The sequence below is a fragment of the Budorcas taxicolor genome, chromosome 10 (genome assembly GCF_023091745.1).
Source record: "Budorcas taxicolor isolate Tak-1 chromosome 10, Takin1.1, whole genome shotgun sequence".
Lineage (NCBI taxonomy): Eukaryota > Metazoa > Chordata > Mammalia > Artiodactyla > Bovidae > Budorcas > Budorcas taxicolor.
Window position 1 is genome coordinate 12,270,916 of NC_068919.1, and position 14,597 is coordinate 12,285,512.

Genomic DNA, 14,597 nt, shown 5'->3' on the forward strand with positions numbered 1-14,597 from the left:
TGTTCCATACAAGGTTCTAACTGTTGCATACAGGTTTCTCAGGAGGCAGGTAAGATGGTTTGGTATGCCCATCTCTTTAAGAGTTTTCCACAGTTTTTATGATCCACACAGTCAAAGGCATTAGTGCAGTCAATGAAACAGAGGTAAATGTTTTTCTGGAATTCCCTTGCTTTTATGATCTAGTGAATGTTGGCAATTTGACCTCTGATTTCTCTGCCTTTTCTAAATCCATGTTGAAGATCTAAAAGTTCTCAGTTCATGTAATGCTGAAGCCCAGCATGCAGGATTCTGAGCATGACCTTACTAGCATGGGAGATGAGTGCAATTGTCCAGTGGTTTAACATTCTTTAGTACTGCCTTTCTTAGGAACTGGGATGAGGATGGACCTTTTCCAGTCCTGTGGCCACTGATGAGTTTTCCAAATGTGCTAACATATGGAGTGCAGCACTTTGAGAGCACCATCTTTTAGGATTTTAAATAGCTCTGCTGGATTTCATCACCTCCACTAGCTTTACTGGCAGCAGTGCTTTGTAAGGCCCACTTGACTTCACACTCCAGGATGTCTGGCTCTGAGTGAGTGACCATACCAACACCATCATGGTTATCCGGGTCATTACGATCTTTTTTGTACAGTTCTTCTGTGTATTTTTTCCATCTCTTCTGGAACTCTTCTGCTTCTATCAGATCTTTACCTGTTTCTGTCCTTTATTGTGCCTATCTTTGGATGAAATGTTCCTTTGGTATTTCCAATTTTCTTAAGGAGATCTCTAGTCTTTCCCCTTCAGCTATTTTTCCTCTATTTCTTTGCACTGTTCATTGAAGAAGGCCTTCTTGTCTCTCCTTGGTATTTTCTGGAACTCTGCATTTAGTTGGATGTACCATTCCCTTTCTCCCTTGCTTTTTGCATCTCTTCTTTCTTCAGTTTTTTGTAAAGCCTCCTCAGACAACCACTTAGCTTTCTTTTCTTTTTCTTTGGGATGGTTTTGTTCACTGTCTCCTGAACAATATTACCACGCTCTGTCCATAGTTCCACAGCCACTCTAGTTTACTAGATCTAATCCCTTGAATCTGTGCATCACCTCCACTGTTATTCATAGGAGATTTAAGTTGTACCTGACTGGCCTATTGGTTTTCCCCTCTTTCTTTAGGTTAAGCTTGAATTTTGCAGAGAAGCTAATAATCTGAGCCACAGTCGGCTCCAAGTCTTATTTTGCTAACTGTATACAGCTTCTCCATCTTCAGTCACAAAGAATGTAATCAATCTGATTTTGGTATTGACCATTTGGTGATGCCCATGTGTAAGGTTTATATATATTATAAAGCATTATTATAAAACACTGGGAATATAAGCCTGAAGACAGTCCTTATCCTAACTTAAAAGTATTTATAGTGAGAACACATACAAATATATATATTTTTAAATTTTTTTATTTTGTGTTGCTGCTGCTGCTGTTGCTAAGTTGCTTCAGTCGTGTCCAACTCTGTGCAACCCCATAGATGGCAGCCCACCAGGCTCCCCCGTCCCTGGGATTCTCCAGGCAAGAACACTGGAGTGGGTTGCCATTTCCTTCTCCAATGCATGAGAGTGAAAACTGAAAGTGAAGTCGCTCAGTCGTGTCCGACTCTTAGAGACCCCATGGACTGCAGCCCACCAGGCTCCTCTGTCCATGGGATTTTCCAGGAAAGAGTACTGGAGTGGGGTGCCATTGCCTTCTCCAATTTTGTATTGGGGTATAGCCAATTTTCAATGTTGTGATAGTTTAAGGAGAACAGCAAAGGGAGTTGGCCATACATATACATGTATCCATTCTCCCCCAAGCTCCCCTCACATTCAGGCTGGCACATAACACTGAGCAGAGTTCTGTATGCTATACAATAGGGTCTTGTTGGTTATCCATTTTAAATATAGCAGTGTGTACATGTCCATCCAGATGACCCGCAGACGACACCACCCTTATGGCAGAAAGTGAAAAAGAACTAAAGAGCCTCTTGATGAAAGTGAAAGAGCAGAGTGAAAAAGTTGGCTTAAAACTCAACAATTCAAAAACAAAGATCATGGCAACCGGTGCCATCACTTCATGGCAAATAGATGGAGAAACAATGGAAACAGTGAGAGACTTTATTTTTCTTGGTCTCTAAAATCACTGCAGATGGTGACTGCAGCCATGAAATTAAAAGACACTTGCTCCTTGGAAGAAAAGCTATGAACCACCTAGACAGCACATTAAAAAGCAGAGACTACTTTGCCGACAAAGGTCTGTCTAGTCAAAGCTATGGTTTTTTTCAGTGGTCATGTATGGATGTGAGAGCTGGACTATAGAGAAAGCTGAGCAATAAAGAATTGATGCTTTTCAACTGTGGTATTGGAGAAGACTTTGAGAGTCCCTTGGACTGTAAGGAGATCCAAGCAGTCCATCCTAAAGGAAATGAGTCCTGAATATTCACTGGAAGGACTGATGCTGAAGCTGAAACTCCAATACTTTGTTCACTTGATGCAAAGAACTAACTCACTGGATAAGACCCTGATGCTGGGAAAGACTGAAGGCAAGAGGAAACAGGGACGACAGATGATGGGATGGTTGGATGGTATCACTGGCTTGATGGACGTGAGTTTGAGCAAGCTCCGGGCGTTGGTGATGGACAGGGAAGTCTGGCATGCTTCAGTCCATGGGGTCGCAAAGAGTCAGACACAACTGAGCAACTAAACTGAACATGTCCATCCCAAACTCCCTGACTATTCCTTACCCCTATCTTCCCCTCTGGTTCGTTCTGAGTCTGAGAACACATGAAGATATTAAAGCATCATAACTGCAATGAAGGACAACTATGCAGGAAACCTTAGCAGTGGAAAGGAAGAAAAGAGGCACAATCTGGGGAAGGAGGGTAGGAAGTAACCAAGAAAGTCCTCACAAAGGAACTGACTCATCATTTAACAGAATCTTAAAAGAATGAACACATATCTGCCAACTGAACTGAGGTAGGGGAAAACATGAGCAAAGGCAATAGGTTTCATATGGATATAGGTATATTATTTAATACTGTAAGCCTGGCTTTCAATGAGGTTTGATAAAAACAATAGCCAAATGGAAGTGTTTAATCCTTCATAAAATCACTGTTACAGACTCTTTCATATCCCGGTCTTCTTTTCATAAAAATCCATCTTTTAAAATCTTTGTCTTTCATGAAGAGATTATACCCTTCCTCTTTCAGGGAATAAAAACTAGCTCATGATTTCTCCCTAATTTCATTAAGAAGTTCAAAGATAAACAGTGACTTAATTTCCACTAACTTGAAATGATGTAAACCTTCTTTCTATCCATTTCTGACCTCTTTACTAACGTTACTTTTAACTGTTCTTTTCTACATGTTTCTAGTTTCAATTTTATTTGCAAGTATGAATTATAAATAAATATAAGAACATGGTCCTTGCTTTTGGTTACAGAATTTCGAATATAGAGTTCTGTCTCCCACTCTCCCCCATCTCTTTCATACCCACACACGTGCATGTACACACGAAGAAATAATTTCTTCTAATTTTTTTAGGCTAACTTGTGCAGAATTTCAAAAGCAAGAAAAACACAAATTGATTAATATGAAAAATAAAAATCTAACCTTATCCATGCTGAATAAGGTCTGATGCTGAGAAGTAACAGCACTACATGGCTCAGCTGGTAGCCTTATAAGAGGTTTCTCCTCTAGACTATGCAAAGGAATGACCACAGGCAACTGTTCCATTAGCAGAGCTATTTTTTTTTTTTACTACTACTAAACTAATGATGCTAAAGCTGAAACTCCAGTACTTTGGCCACCTCATGCAAAGAGTTGACTCATTGGAAAAGAGTCTGATGCTGGGAGGGATTGGGGACAGGAGGAAAAGGGGACGACAGAGGATGAGATGACTGGATGGCATCACTGACTCGATGGACGTGAATCTGAGTGAACTCCGGGAGATGGTGATGGACAGGGAGGCCTGGCGTGCTGCGATTCATGGGGTCACAAAGAGTCGGACACGACTGAGCAACTGAACTGAATACCAAACTGAAAAACTCAAGTAAACTGCTACTAAACATGTAAGGCCAAGAAGACTTAAAGCAGGCAATATACAAAAGAAGTGATCTATGATACATTCATTTAGGTATTATATAAACCTAAACATATAATATAAAAGGTATCATTTGTAGCTATTATGTAAAACAAAAAAGCATGGACAATAGGCATGTTTTGGGGGTTCTTGCCACTATGCTGATATTATGTTTTATTGTAAGTAGGTACTGGGAATGAACCTTGAGGATATGAAAAAATAAATTCCAGCTAAAATCAAGGCTTATAAGAATGTTTAAGAAATATCTATGAACTAGGTGAGATCACAACCCTCCCTCAACCTCCAAACTACTTTCCTCCACTTGTGAATGTCAGCAGTGATCTATGAAGACTCTATGGGCAGAGCAATGGAAACAAGCCCTTTATTGTGCTCTAGTGAATTGGGAAAGAGAAATGAGTAGAAATTTTATTGATTTCACAGTTACCTCAAATAATAAAAAAACTCAGATGAATATAAAATCAAAATCAAGTCACACTTTAAAAATGCCAATATAAAGATATTTAGAAATCTTCCAAATCACTACTCTGAAATTTAAAAAATAACTAGGAATATATTTCTGGTATACTCTAAGAACACCTAACTGGCAGAAAGCAGATACAAGATTAGAAACTGAGGGTCTATCCTCTAACTTCAAATGCTCTCCTAGTAACCATTCAGAAAAACTTACCTTTTCATTTTTCCTCCTGCTGATGATTCTGTCCAAACCATTGAAAGCACCAGAAGCAACAAACAGAATGTTTGTTGTATCAACTTGTACAGTTTCTCCACGTAGCTTACGGGAATTCTTTTCCGGAACATTGACTATCGTGCCTTCCAATAGTTTTAATAAGCCCTAAATAAAGAAAAAATGATTTATGGCATCATCATATAAGTGTATTATTTATTATACTTTAGATAATGGGATTCAATGGGGAAAATAATATGTGGGTATGGTCAATGAGCATAACTGAAGAACACCTCCACATTCCTATAACTAACATGAAAATCTAATATACTATCATATTTAATTATTCATAAATTTATTTAGAAATAGTATAGGACTCCTGATGCACTTAGAAAACAATCAACTTCAGAGGTTGTTTTTGATGGTAAAGACATAATTCTAACATAAAGACAGAATTAGGACTCTATAAAATGTTATTCAACCATGTGGGAACATTCAAAATTTGAAAATATTTGAAGCCTTGTCTTTATACTAAAATTCTACTCTACTTTTAGTGTTAAACTTTGAGAATAGTTGTATTTTGAAATGCCTTTACAAAAAAACATTATCTAGCACATTTTATATGTGTGATTGGACCTTTCTATGTCCTGGTCAAAAAACAAAAGCAATTTTCCTTACCCTGTAGTCTATGTCATAATTAGTTACCAGGAAAAAGTTAATCAATAGATCATTGTGACTTTAATTATGACTCTACAAGGAAAAGAGCACTATTTTATCTTCTAACTAAGTGAAAAGAATAAAATACATGTACATAGTTCATTTATGACTAGTTAGAATCAGAACTTTCTTCAAGCATTCTTTAGAAATGTTTAACTGGGTCTTTGTGAAATACGCCAACAAAAATTAAATTTCATTTACTTCTTTAAAATATCTTTAATTTCCTAACAAAGGTAAATTTAAAATCGCCAACAGGTTTCTCTTAGGATCTGAACTTAATGGTCTGGGGAGTTTGGAGTGGGAGAAATAAAACAGAGTCTAATTGAAACCAAACGTACAATATTTGGGAGGTTGATGTATTCCCTTCCTTTTAGTGGGCTTGAACAAAATATTCAACTGCTTACTTGCTGAACGCCTTCTCCACCTACATCCCGTAACTGATGAATGCCTGGCACACTGCCAATCTTATCTACTTCATCCAGAAAGACAATTCCTATAATTTAAGGAGGATTCTATTTATAATATGAAAAAGATATATACAAGACAACCTAAGCTTTAAAAGGCTAGGTAGCTAGAGAGCAAGGCATTTAATCTTTAACACAATATATGCAATAGTTTAATACAATAAAAATATACTGCCAACTTTTCCACACATCATTTTGTGTAAATACTTTATAATTTATTCTTACATCATTTGGGTAAAAATAACACTTGGGTAAGATTACCAATTCTCTATGACTATTATAGTTAGCTATCCCGCTAATGTTTTCAGGTTCTTTATTCTAAGAAGCAGAGACAGAGGTACAGTGTGAAAGCAAAAGGTGGATACAGGGCTGGTACTAGCTAAACTTCAGCTTATTTTTTCCATCTATATTCTTGTCCTAAAGGAATTTAGACAGGAAGCTGTCAAGCTCTTCATGTAAACAAGGAGAGATGATACAGAAGGAAAGGAGAAATGGAGCATCTATGACACCCCCTAGGTAGATAAGTTAATATGTTGCCATATACATCTTGAGCTCTCTTGCACTTGTCTTTTTCCCCTCCCTCAACCCATTTCAGCATTAGGAGTCTGGAGAAAAGTTAGAACAGAGTGGAATAAATAATTTGGCCTGTTTTCACTCTAGTAATATTGCCAACTTATGACAATAAGACAAAGCAAACTTTGTGGCCCTCAGTCAGTATGCTAGAAAACTTAAACATAGCTACTTTTATATAGTTACTGAATTTGACTCTTTGACTCAAAACAAAAAATATATTATCTCTTGCTATTAGACTGCTTCCTCAACAGACTATATCTAAGAACAGACAAACTTGCTGAAACATACCTTGTTGTGCTTTTTCTACATTATAATTGGCATCTTGGAGCAGCTTGGCAATCACAGATTCAATATCTTCACCTACATATCCAGCCTGAGTCAAAGTGGTACAGTCACAGATAGCAAAAGGGACATCAAGGCATTTAGCTAGAGTTTGTGCCAGAAGAGTTTTACCTATAAATAGAAACAGCAACAATGGGCCTTCAGTTTTCTTAAGAGTGAGAATCCCCCAGTCATAAGACACAGGTTACAGAGTCATCTATATTCTATTTTCTTAAATGAGTGGTAAATTTTTAAGTAAGTCATTTACCTGACCCAGTTGGTCCAAGCAGCAAAATATTACTCTTTTCAAGTTTGATGTCATCGTGGGAAGAATCCAATACTTCACCTCCTCGTTTTTCCTGAGGTATTTGTTGATTTACCTGTTGCTGCACTGATGCTCCTAAAGCATTACCATGTGGACTAATTCCAGCAATCTGAAGTAACTCTGAAAAAATGCCAAAGGTCTTAGAGCTTCATTTGCTTTCACTTGAAAAAATGCCCAATAAAACCTTACATCTAAAACCAATACTTATTTAGAAAAAAATAAGTAAATATTCTGACATTTTTTTGTCTTACCTAAAAGGGAAGGAAGTCTCAAATTATCTAATGACAAATGTGTAATACATGATGATTATTCATAGAACCTCAAGCAAAGGAAATGTATTCTTTTTACCTTCCTTATTTATATAAACTTGTATGAATATCCTTTTACTGAAAAGAAGGCAGTATAACAGGAGGAGAACAGTGTCAGGAGTCAGAAAGCTTTAGAAATTTGGTCCTTTCTTTGCCTCTGAATAGCTATATGATCCTGAGCTATGTCATCATATACACTTTGTGTTTCTGTGCCCTAATCTATAAAATGGCTAACACCTGCCCTCTCAATTTTAAACACATGACTGGAGGTTTAAGAACAAAATGCAATTGATTTAGAGGCACTCTGAAAGACAAAGGTATATGTACATATATTTGTACAAATGAAAAGAAACTGTTTTAGAGAAAGGGTAAAACATTGAACTGAGGAATAGAAAGCTTGGGTTCTAGTCTCAGCTCTATCACAGGAACACAGCAAGTCACCTGGCTTTACTGAGCCTGCTTCCTTAGTGAACCACTCTACAATCTCTTCCACACTTAAAAATGATGCTGTGAGTCTACCAGAGAAACCAAGTATGGTACGACTCAGTATCCCTGGCCCTACCTGAATTTCTGATTTTACAGGATCTCAACTGGATCACTGCATTTCCTTTAGCAGACATACAATGTTAATTATACGGGAATTATAGTGCTGGTGAACTAAGAGTTTATCAGCTGGATCCCTTTAAAAAAAATCTTCTTTTCCCCCTCTCAGCTAAGCAAAGAATCCCAATACACTTTTGAACTAGCTATATTTGTAAATATCCACATTGCTCCTGGCTCTCAGCATTTAAGGTACCTGGGCTCATATCATATGTCTGTATTTTCTTGATTTAGTTGTAGCTTGTTTCTATCAGTATTTTCCAATGCTTTATTATTTTAAGCAAACCAACAGACAGATCTTCGGCAAACATACTACTGAAATTCTGTTCCATCTGGCTGTCATTTTCAAACTATCTTTGGGTCACACCCTTTGGTAAAGGGTTATTCTCTTCACCAAGAATAATAGGCATTAAATAAATATTTGAATTTAATTAAACTGTATTACATTTGAGGGTTAATGGTCAGTGAATAATTCACAATGCTATGCCTCATTACAATTCACATCAGGTTAAAAAAAAGGCAGTCTTCAGTTAGCTAGCTATCCCCTGCCAAACAAAAAAAAAAGAAATTTTTTTTTTTTTTAAATTTCAGCAAAATCTAGTTAGGAATTCTGACAGTATAAGGAGGTGCTTGGCTGAAGAATAGGTCTGCCCAATGGGGAAAGATGATTTAGGTAACTTGAACAAAATTGTAAGAAGCATATTACCTACAGTGGAATCACATGACACACATGTTCAACTTTATGATTTAAGTTTTTTAAAAAAGAGGAATACAGAACAAATGATGTTTGTCATTCCATTTATGAAAATATGCCCCAGGGTAAACTTGAGAAAACACCCCTGTTCTTTCAGTTAAGTCTCTGTTTGTGCACATCTCTTATTGCCTAAGCAGCTCTTTACAATGAGGACTACTGAGTAAGCAGGCTAGACTAGTTAGTTGTACGGAGCAATAGGACCCTGGGCAAAACTTAACATTTCTGTCCTTCAACTTTCTTATATACAAAATGGTGGTGAAAATAATCATTTCTGTCTCATAGGCTTGGGGAAGATGAAATGAGTATATACGTGTAAAACGCTTAAAACAGTGCCTGGCAAATAGTTTTACATGCGCTTTGAAAGAATTTACTGTTAGTATTACTATTTTCCTAGTGTGTAAGTATCTGTATAACATAGCCCTCATACGCAAGCCAACTAGTTCATCTGGTATTTAACATCAGAAAGATTTATGTTCCACTGATGAGGGGAAGAAACCATCAGTCTTAAAATGTTAAAGAGACACATGTTGATCTCTAACATGTGATTTCCAAAGGAATTTCCAAGAATATTTTAATTATATATCACTTTAGCCCAATGTCCTAACATTAGAACCTAATACCCCACATAGGAGAAGACTAAATTATACATGAAAGTAAATTCTACACAAGCTCTAAAAATATTAATTTCTAATCCAATCAATATAGGTAATTACAAATTATTTTGCTTACATCCTTAAATACTATTACTTGTTAACATTTGTATTAAATCACTATGATAGACTTTACTAATTCATACTAGTTTCACCAGCCACCTGCCCAAAATTATGAATATATAATGATGGCATATTTTATTACATGTAATAAATTTAAATGGAGAAGGAAATGGCAACCCACTCCAGTGTTCTTGCCTGGAGAATCCCAGGGACAGGGAAGCCTGGTGGGCTGCCGTCTATGGGGTCACACAGAGTCGGACATGACTGAAGTGACTTAGCAAAAAATAAATTTTATGCCAGAGTTGCTGAACTCATTATGTTCTCATGGCTCATCCTGAATATACAGTACAATATTCTAATGTTCAAATATTAGATGTATAATACTGTTTGGTTCAAAGGCAAATGTAAATTTATCAAACTTATAAGCAAAAAATGTTCACAATGGTTTATCTATTATTTTTTGTCTTTTGTGACAACATGAATCTTTTTATGGTAACTTGGGAACCTTCACCCTTTCTTTGTGTAGCAGCTATCCCCACCTCCAAAGAAATGAGTGCAAGACATCAGAATGGCCACTATCATTGGCTTATCATGTCATTCCATACCCTCCATCAGACCTCCTGATGATTTCAGGGGCAGTCTAGAGCTCTCAATAGTGAGCTGGAGGTTATGCATAATTTGTAAGCCTACACTAAGTTTCATAAACACCAAAAAATAATGTAGTTTCTGGCAAAGAATAGCTGAAAGATAATACACCTCCCTTAAAATCTGTCACTTACAGGCAGATCAACTTTAACTGTATTCTTTTTAAGGAAAAAAAAAAAAGGATACAACATTCAAGGTACAAATTTTAAAAAATACAACTTCTGTTGAAGTGCAGATCTAGATTTATAGAGGAAAACTACATATAATACTTATTTCTTTATGTTATAAGAAATATCACAATAGAAAAGATAAAATCAAATATCTAAAACAACCCAACATCTATTAACTACACAAAGTAGCTATAAAACTGTTTCAAAGTTATATATGCCATGTACAACAAACAAGTTTAGAGAATATATGATGCCTTTCTTAGTGATACACAAACAAGTACATATCTATCACAACTAGTGCTGACAAACTTCACTGAGGTAAATCTAAAAAGGAAGAGTGACTGCAGAGGAGGACCTGAAGAGAGGTCACTTACTTGTAAATCTGTACTCATCCTCCCGTCTTCTTATTTCTAACTCTAAGAAAGAGGATGAAAATGGCAACATGAAAATATTATATATTTGCTTAATTTAGGGGAACAAACAAGGAGTATTCCACTTCTCGCCCTCTTCCAAATATAAAGAATATGTTCCTTAATGTTTTTTAAGCTTTCTATAAATTATGAAAGAATTTATATGCTACCTCTTTTCTGTATTAAAAAAACCCCAAACATGCTTAATGATGGCTGTATAGTTGCTAATATTCACATTTGTCAAATAAAAAGTTGCTATTTTAAGAAAAGAAATGTAGTAATTTAGGTCTTCAATAAGAATTTAAACCCCTCATTATAAAGACCATATAACCATTTGCTTTTCCAGCACCTAGAAGAGTTTAACTTTAATTTGTTGACTGAAGGAATCAGAAAAAATTATTTTGCTCCATGACCAAACAACAATATTTGGACCTTATAAGTCATAAAGGTTCCAAGTCCTTCATCAGTTACTATGATTATACTTTCTAAAAAAGTAATTGATTCTACTATGTAAATATTTTGCAGTAAGTTCAAGCAGTGAACAAGTGTCTTCATTAAGGCAATAAATTATATATTAATACCTACTAAAAGTAATTTAATACTAAAAGTACTTAGCAAAACTCCATAAAATTATAACATAGCTAAAAGAATGTAAACAATAGATATCTGTAGGACAACTCCAAAATTACAGCTCCCTAGCCAAAAAAAAAAACCCCTTATTTATATTTTACTGTAGTTATAGTTTTTTAAATAAAATCATTCTGTTAATATAACATATACATTGTCCATAGTAAATTGACATTACACAGTATATTGGTGCATTAGAATCTATCATTAATAGGAACTATACTTTGAATCACTTACAGATTTGCCCTGAACCTTGCACTGTGTAGCTGAGGCCAAAACGGAAAGAGCGCTGAATATGTTCTGTAAGACGTACCATTTCCATATATCTCTGACTTATTAAATTCTGTGTCCTGACCCCAAAAGAGAAGAACTCAAGAGTTGTATACAGAACACTGCAATGATCTAGTCAACAAGACCTGTGGTCAAGCCTACAACTCAAAAATGCTGTCTCAATTTGTACACCAGAACCTAAGCACATATACCTGAAAATAAAGTTTTAAGAAATAATACTTAACAAGTTAACAGACTCTGGTATTTTCTACTCACACTTACTAACTCTCTTTTTTTTTTTTAATCTTTATTGAATTTGTTACAATATTGCTTCGTTTTATGTTTTGCTTTTTTGTCCACAAAGCATGTGGGATCTTAGTTCCCTGATGAGGGTTCGAACCTGCACCCCCGGCATTCGAAGGCAAAGTCTTAACCAATGGACCACCAGGGAAGTCCCCTAACTGTCTTTTTTAAATGCTGTTGGAAATGAACTGGAATGATGTCATGAACCACTAACGGGAAGCAACCTGCATTTTGAAAAATGTTGTACTGTACTAAAAGTATTTTAACACAAAAGCAAAGAGTTGCAAATAAGGATTACCTCTAAGCACAGGAATCTCTATTTTGGTCAGTTATCAAAACACTAACCTCTAGGTGTTAATGATGTCTGCTTCTCAACTTCTGCCTGCTGTCTCAGATTAGCTGGGATATTATTATATATTCTCTTGTAATGATTGTATACAGCAACTGAAAGCACCTTCTTGGCAAACGACTGGCCAACAACGTACTTGTCGAGGTAGTTATAAATCTGAAAAATGATTACAAATGAACGATTTACTGTGAATCATCACAATATACACACATTAGAGTTAAATACCGAGCACATTTTTTTTGGCTGCACTGCATAGCGTAAGAACTTTCCCTACCACGGATGGAACCTGTGTCCCCTGCAGTGGAGCGCAGAGTTCACCACGGGACCACAGGGAAGTCCTATATACTGAACTCACTTGCTTACAGTTTTAAATTTGAACAAAGACTCTCACTCAAAACAAAATGCCAAGGGCATGATACATTATGCAGCAATGATTTCAGAGGCTCCAAACCTTAAAGATACAACACACCATTCATTTGTTCTCTAGCTTAACAAAGTATTCCTGTACTTTTCCAATGCTATGCCAGTTTCTATTCTATAAACAATGCCAATGATCCTAATTTTTGAAAGTTAATGTTAAAGTCAATTAGAACACCTACACTTGCTACCATGGGTCTAAAGCTGTTATCTTTAATGAAATCAATTAAAAAAAATTTTACACCTCTTTCAATCATATGAATAATATTCTTCACAAAGATTACATCATAAAACTAATTTTTTCAAAATAGGAAAGATATAAGCAACTGAATGCAGAGTTCCAAAGAATAGCAAGAAGAGATAACAAAGCCTTCTTCAGTGATCAATGCAAAGAAATCGAGGAAAACAACAGAATGGGAAAGACTAGAGATCTCTTCAAGAAAATTAGAGATAACAAGGGAATATTTCACGCAAAGATGGGCTCGATAAAGGACAGAAATGGTATGGACCTAACAGAAGCAGAAGATATTAAGAAGAGGTGGCAAGAATACACAGAAGAACTGTACAAAAAAGATCTTCATGACCCAGATAATCATGATGATGTGATCACTAATCTAGAGCCAGATATCTTGGAATGTGAAGTCAAGTGGGCCTTAGAAAGCAGCACTATGAACAAAGCTAGTGGAGGTGATGGAGTTCCAGTGGAGCTGTTTCAAATCCTGAAAGATGATGCTGTGAAAGTGATGCACTCAATATGCCAGCAAATTTGGAAAACTCAGCAGTGGCCACAGGACTGCAAAAGGTCAGTTTTCATTCCAATCCCAAAGAAAGGCAATGCCAAAGAATGCTCAAACTACTGCACAAGTGCACTCATCTCACATGCTAGTAAAGTAATGCTCAAAATTCTCCAAGCCAGGCTTCAGCAATACGTGAAATGTCAACTTCCAGATGTTCAAGCTGGTTACAGAGAAGGCAGAGGAACCAGAGATCAAATTGCCAACATCCGCTGGATCATGGAAAAAGCAAGAGAGTTCCAGAAAAACATCTATTTCTGCTTTATTGACTATGCCAAAGCCTTTGACTGTGTGGATCACAACAAACTGTAGAAAATTCTGAAAGAGATGGGAATACCAGACCACCTAACCTGCCTCTTGAGAAATCTGTATGCAGGTCAGGAAGCAACAGTTAGAACTGGACATGGAACAACAGACTGGTTCCAAATAGGAAAAGGAGTACGTCAAGGCTGTATATTGTCACCCTGCTTATTTAACTTATACGCAGAGTACATCATGAGAAACGCTGAAATGGAAGAAGCACAAGCTGGAATCAAGATTGCCAGGAGAAATATCAATAACCTCAGATATGCAGATAACACCACCCTAATGGCAGAAAGTGAAGAGGAGCTAAAAAGCCTCTTGATGAAAGTGAAAGAGGAGAGCAAAAAAGTTGGCTTAAAGCTCAACATTCAGAAAACGAAGATCATGGCATCTGGTCCCATCACTTCATGGGACATAGATGGGGAAACAGCAGAAACAGTGTCAGACTTTATTTTTGGGGGCTCCAAAATCACTGCAGATGGTGACTGCAGCCATGAAATTAAAAGATGCTTGCTCCTTGGAAGAAAAGTTATGACCAATCTAGATAGCATATTCAAAAGCGGAGACATTACTTTGCCAACTAAGGTCCATCAGGTCAAAGCTATGGTTTTTCCTGTGGTCATGTATGGATGTGAGAGTTGGACTGTGAAGAAGGCTGAGCGCCGAAGAGTTGATGCTTTTGAACTGTGGTGTTGGAGAAGACTCTTGAGAGTCCCTTGGACTGCAAGGAGATCCAAGCAGTCCATTCTGAAGGAGATCAGCCCTGGG

The 14,597-nt window shown here is 36.6% G+C and overlaps 1 protein-coding gene across 3 annotated transcripts in view; it reads right to left on the minus strand.

The window, feature by feature from the left end:
- The window catches only part of CLPX (caseinolytic mitochondrial matrix peptidase chaperone subunit X), a 42,073-nt gene that overhangs the window by 12,025 nt on the left and 15,451 nt on the right, over nt 1-14,597 (minus strand). For 2 of the 3 annotated variants that reach the window (XM_052646605.1, XM_052646604.1), the window contains exons 5-10: nt 12,312-12,471; nt 10,731-10,772; nt 7,110-7,286; nt 6,809-6,973; nt 5,888-5,976; nt 4,770-4,934 (exon numbers count right to left, since the gene is read on the minus strand). In XM_052646605.1, the coding sequence (XP_052502565.1) occupies nt 4,770-4,934; nt 5,888-5,976; nt 6,809-6,973; nt 7,110-7,286; nt 10,731-10,772; nt 12,312-12,471 (798 nt within the window). The remainder of the gene's footprint in view (nt 1-4,769; nt 4,935-5,887; nt 5,977-6,808; nt 6,974-7,109; nt 7,287-10,730; nt 10,773-12,311; nt 12,472-14,597) is intronic. The other variant, XM_052646606.1, reaches the window with a different exon arrangement.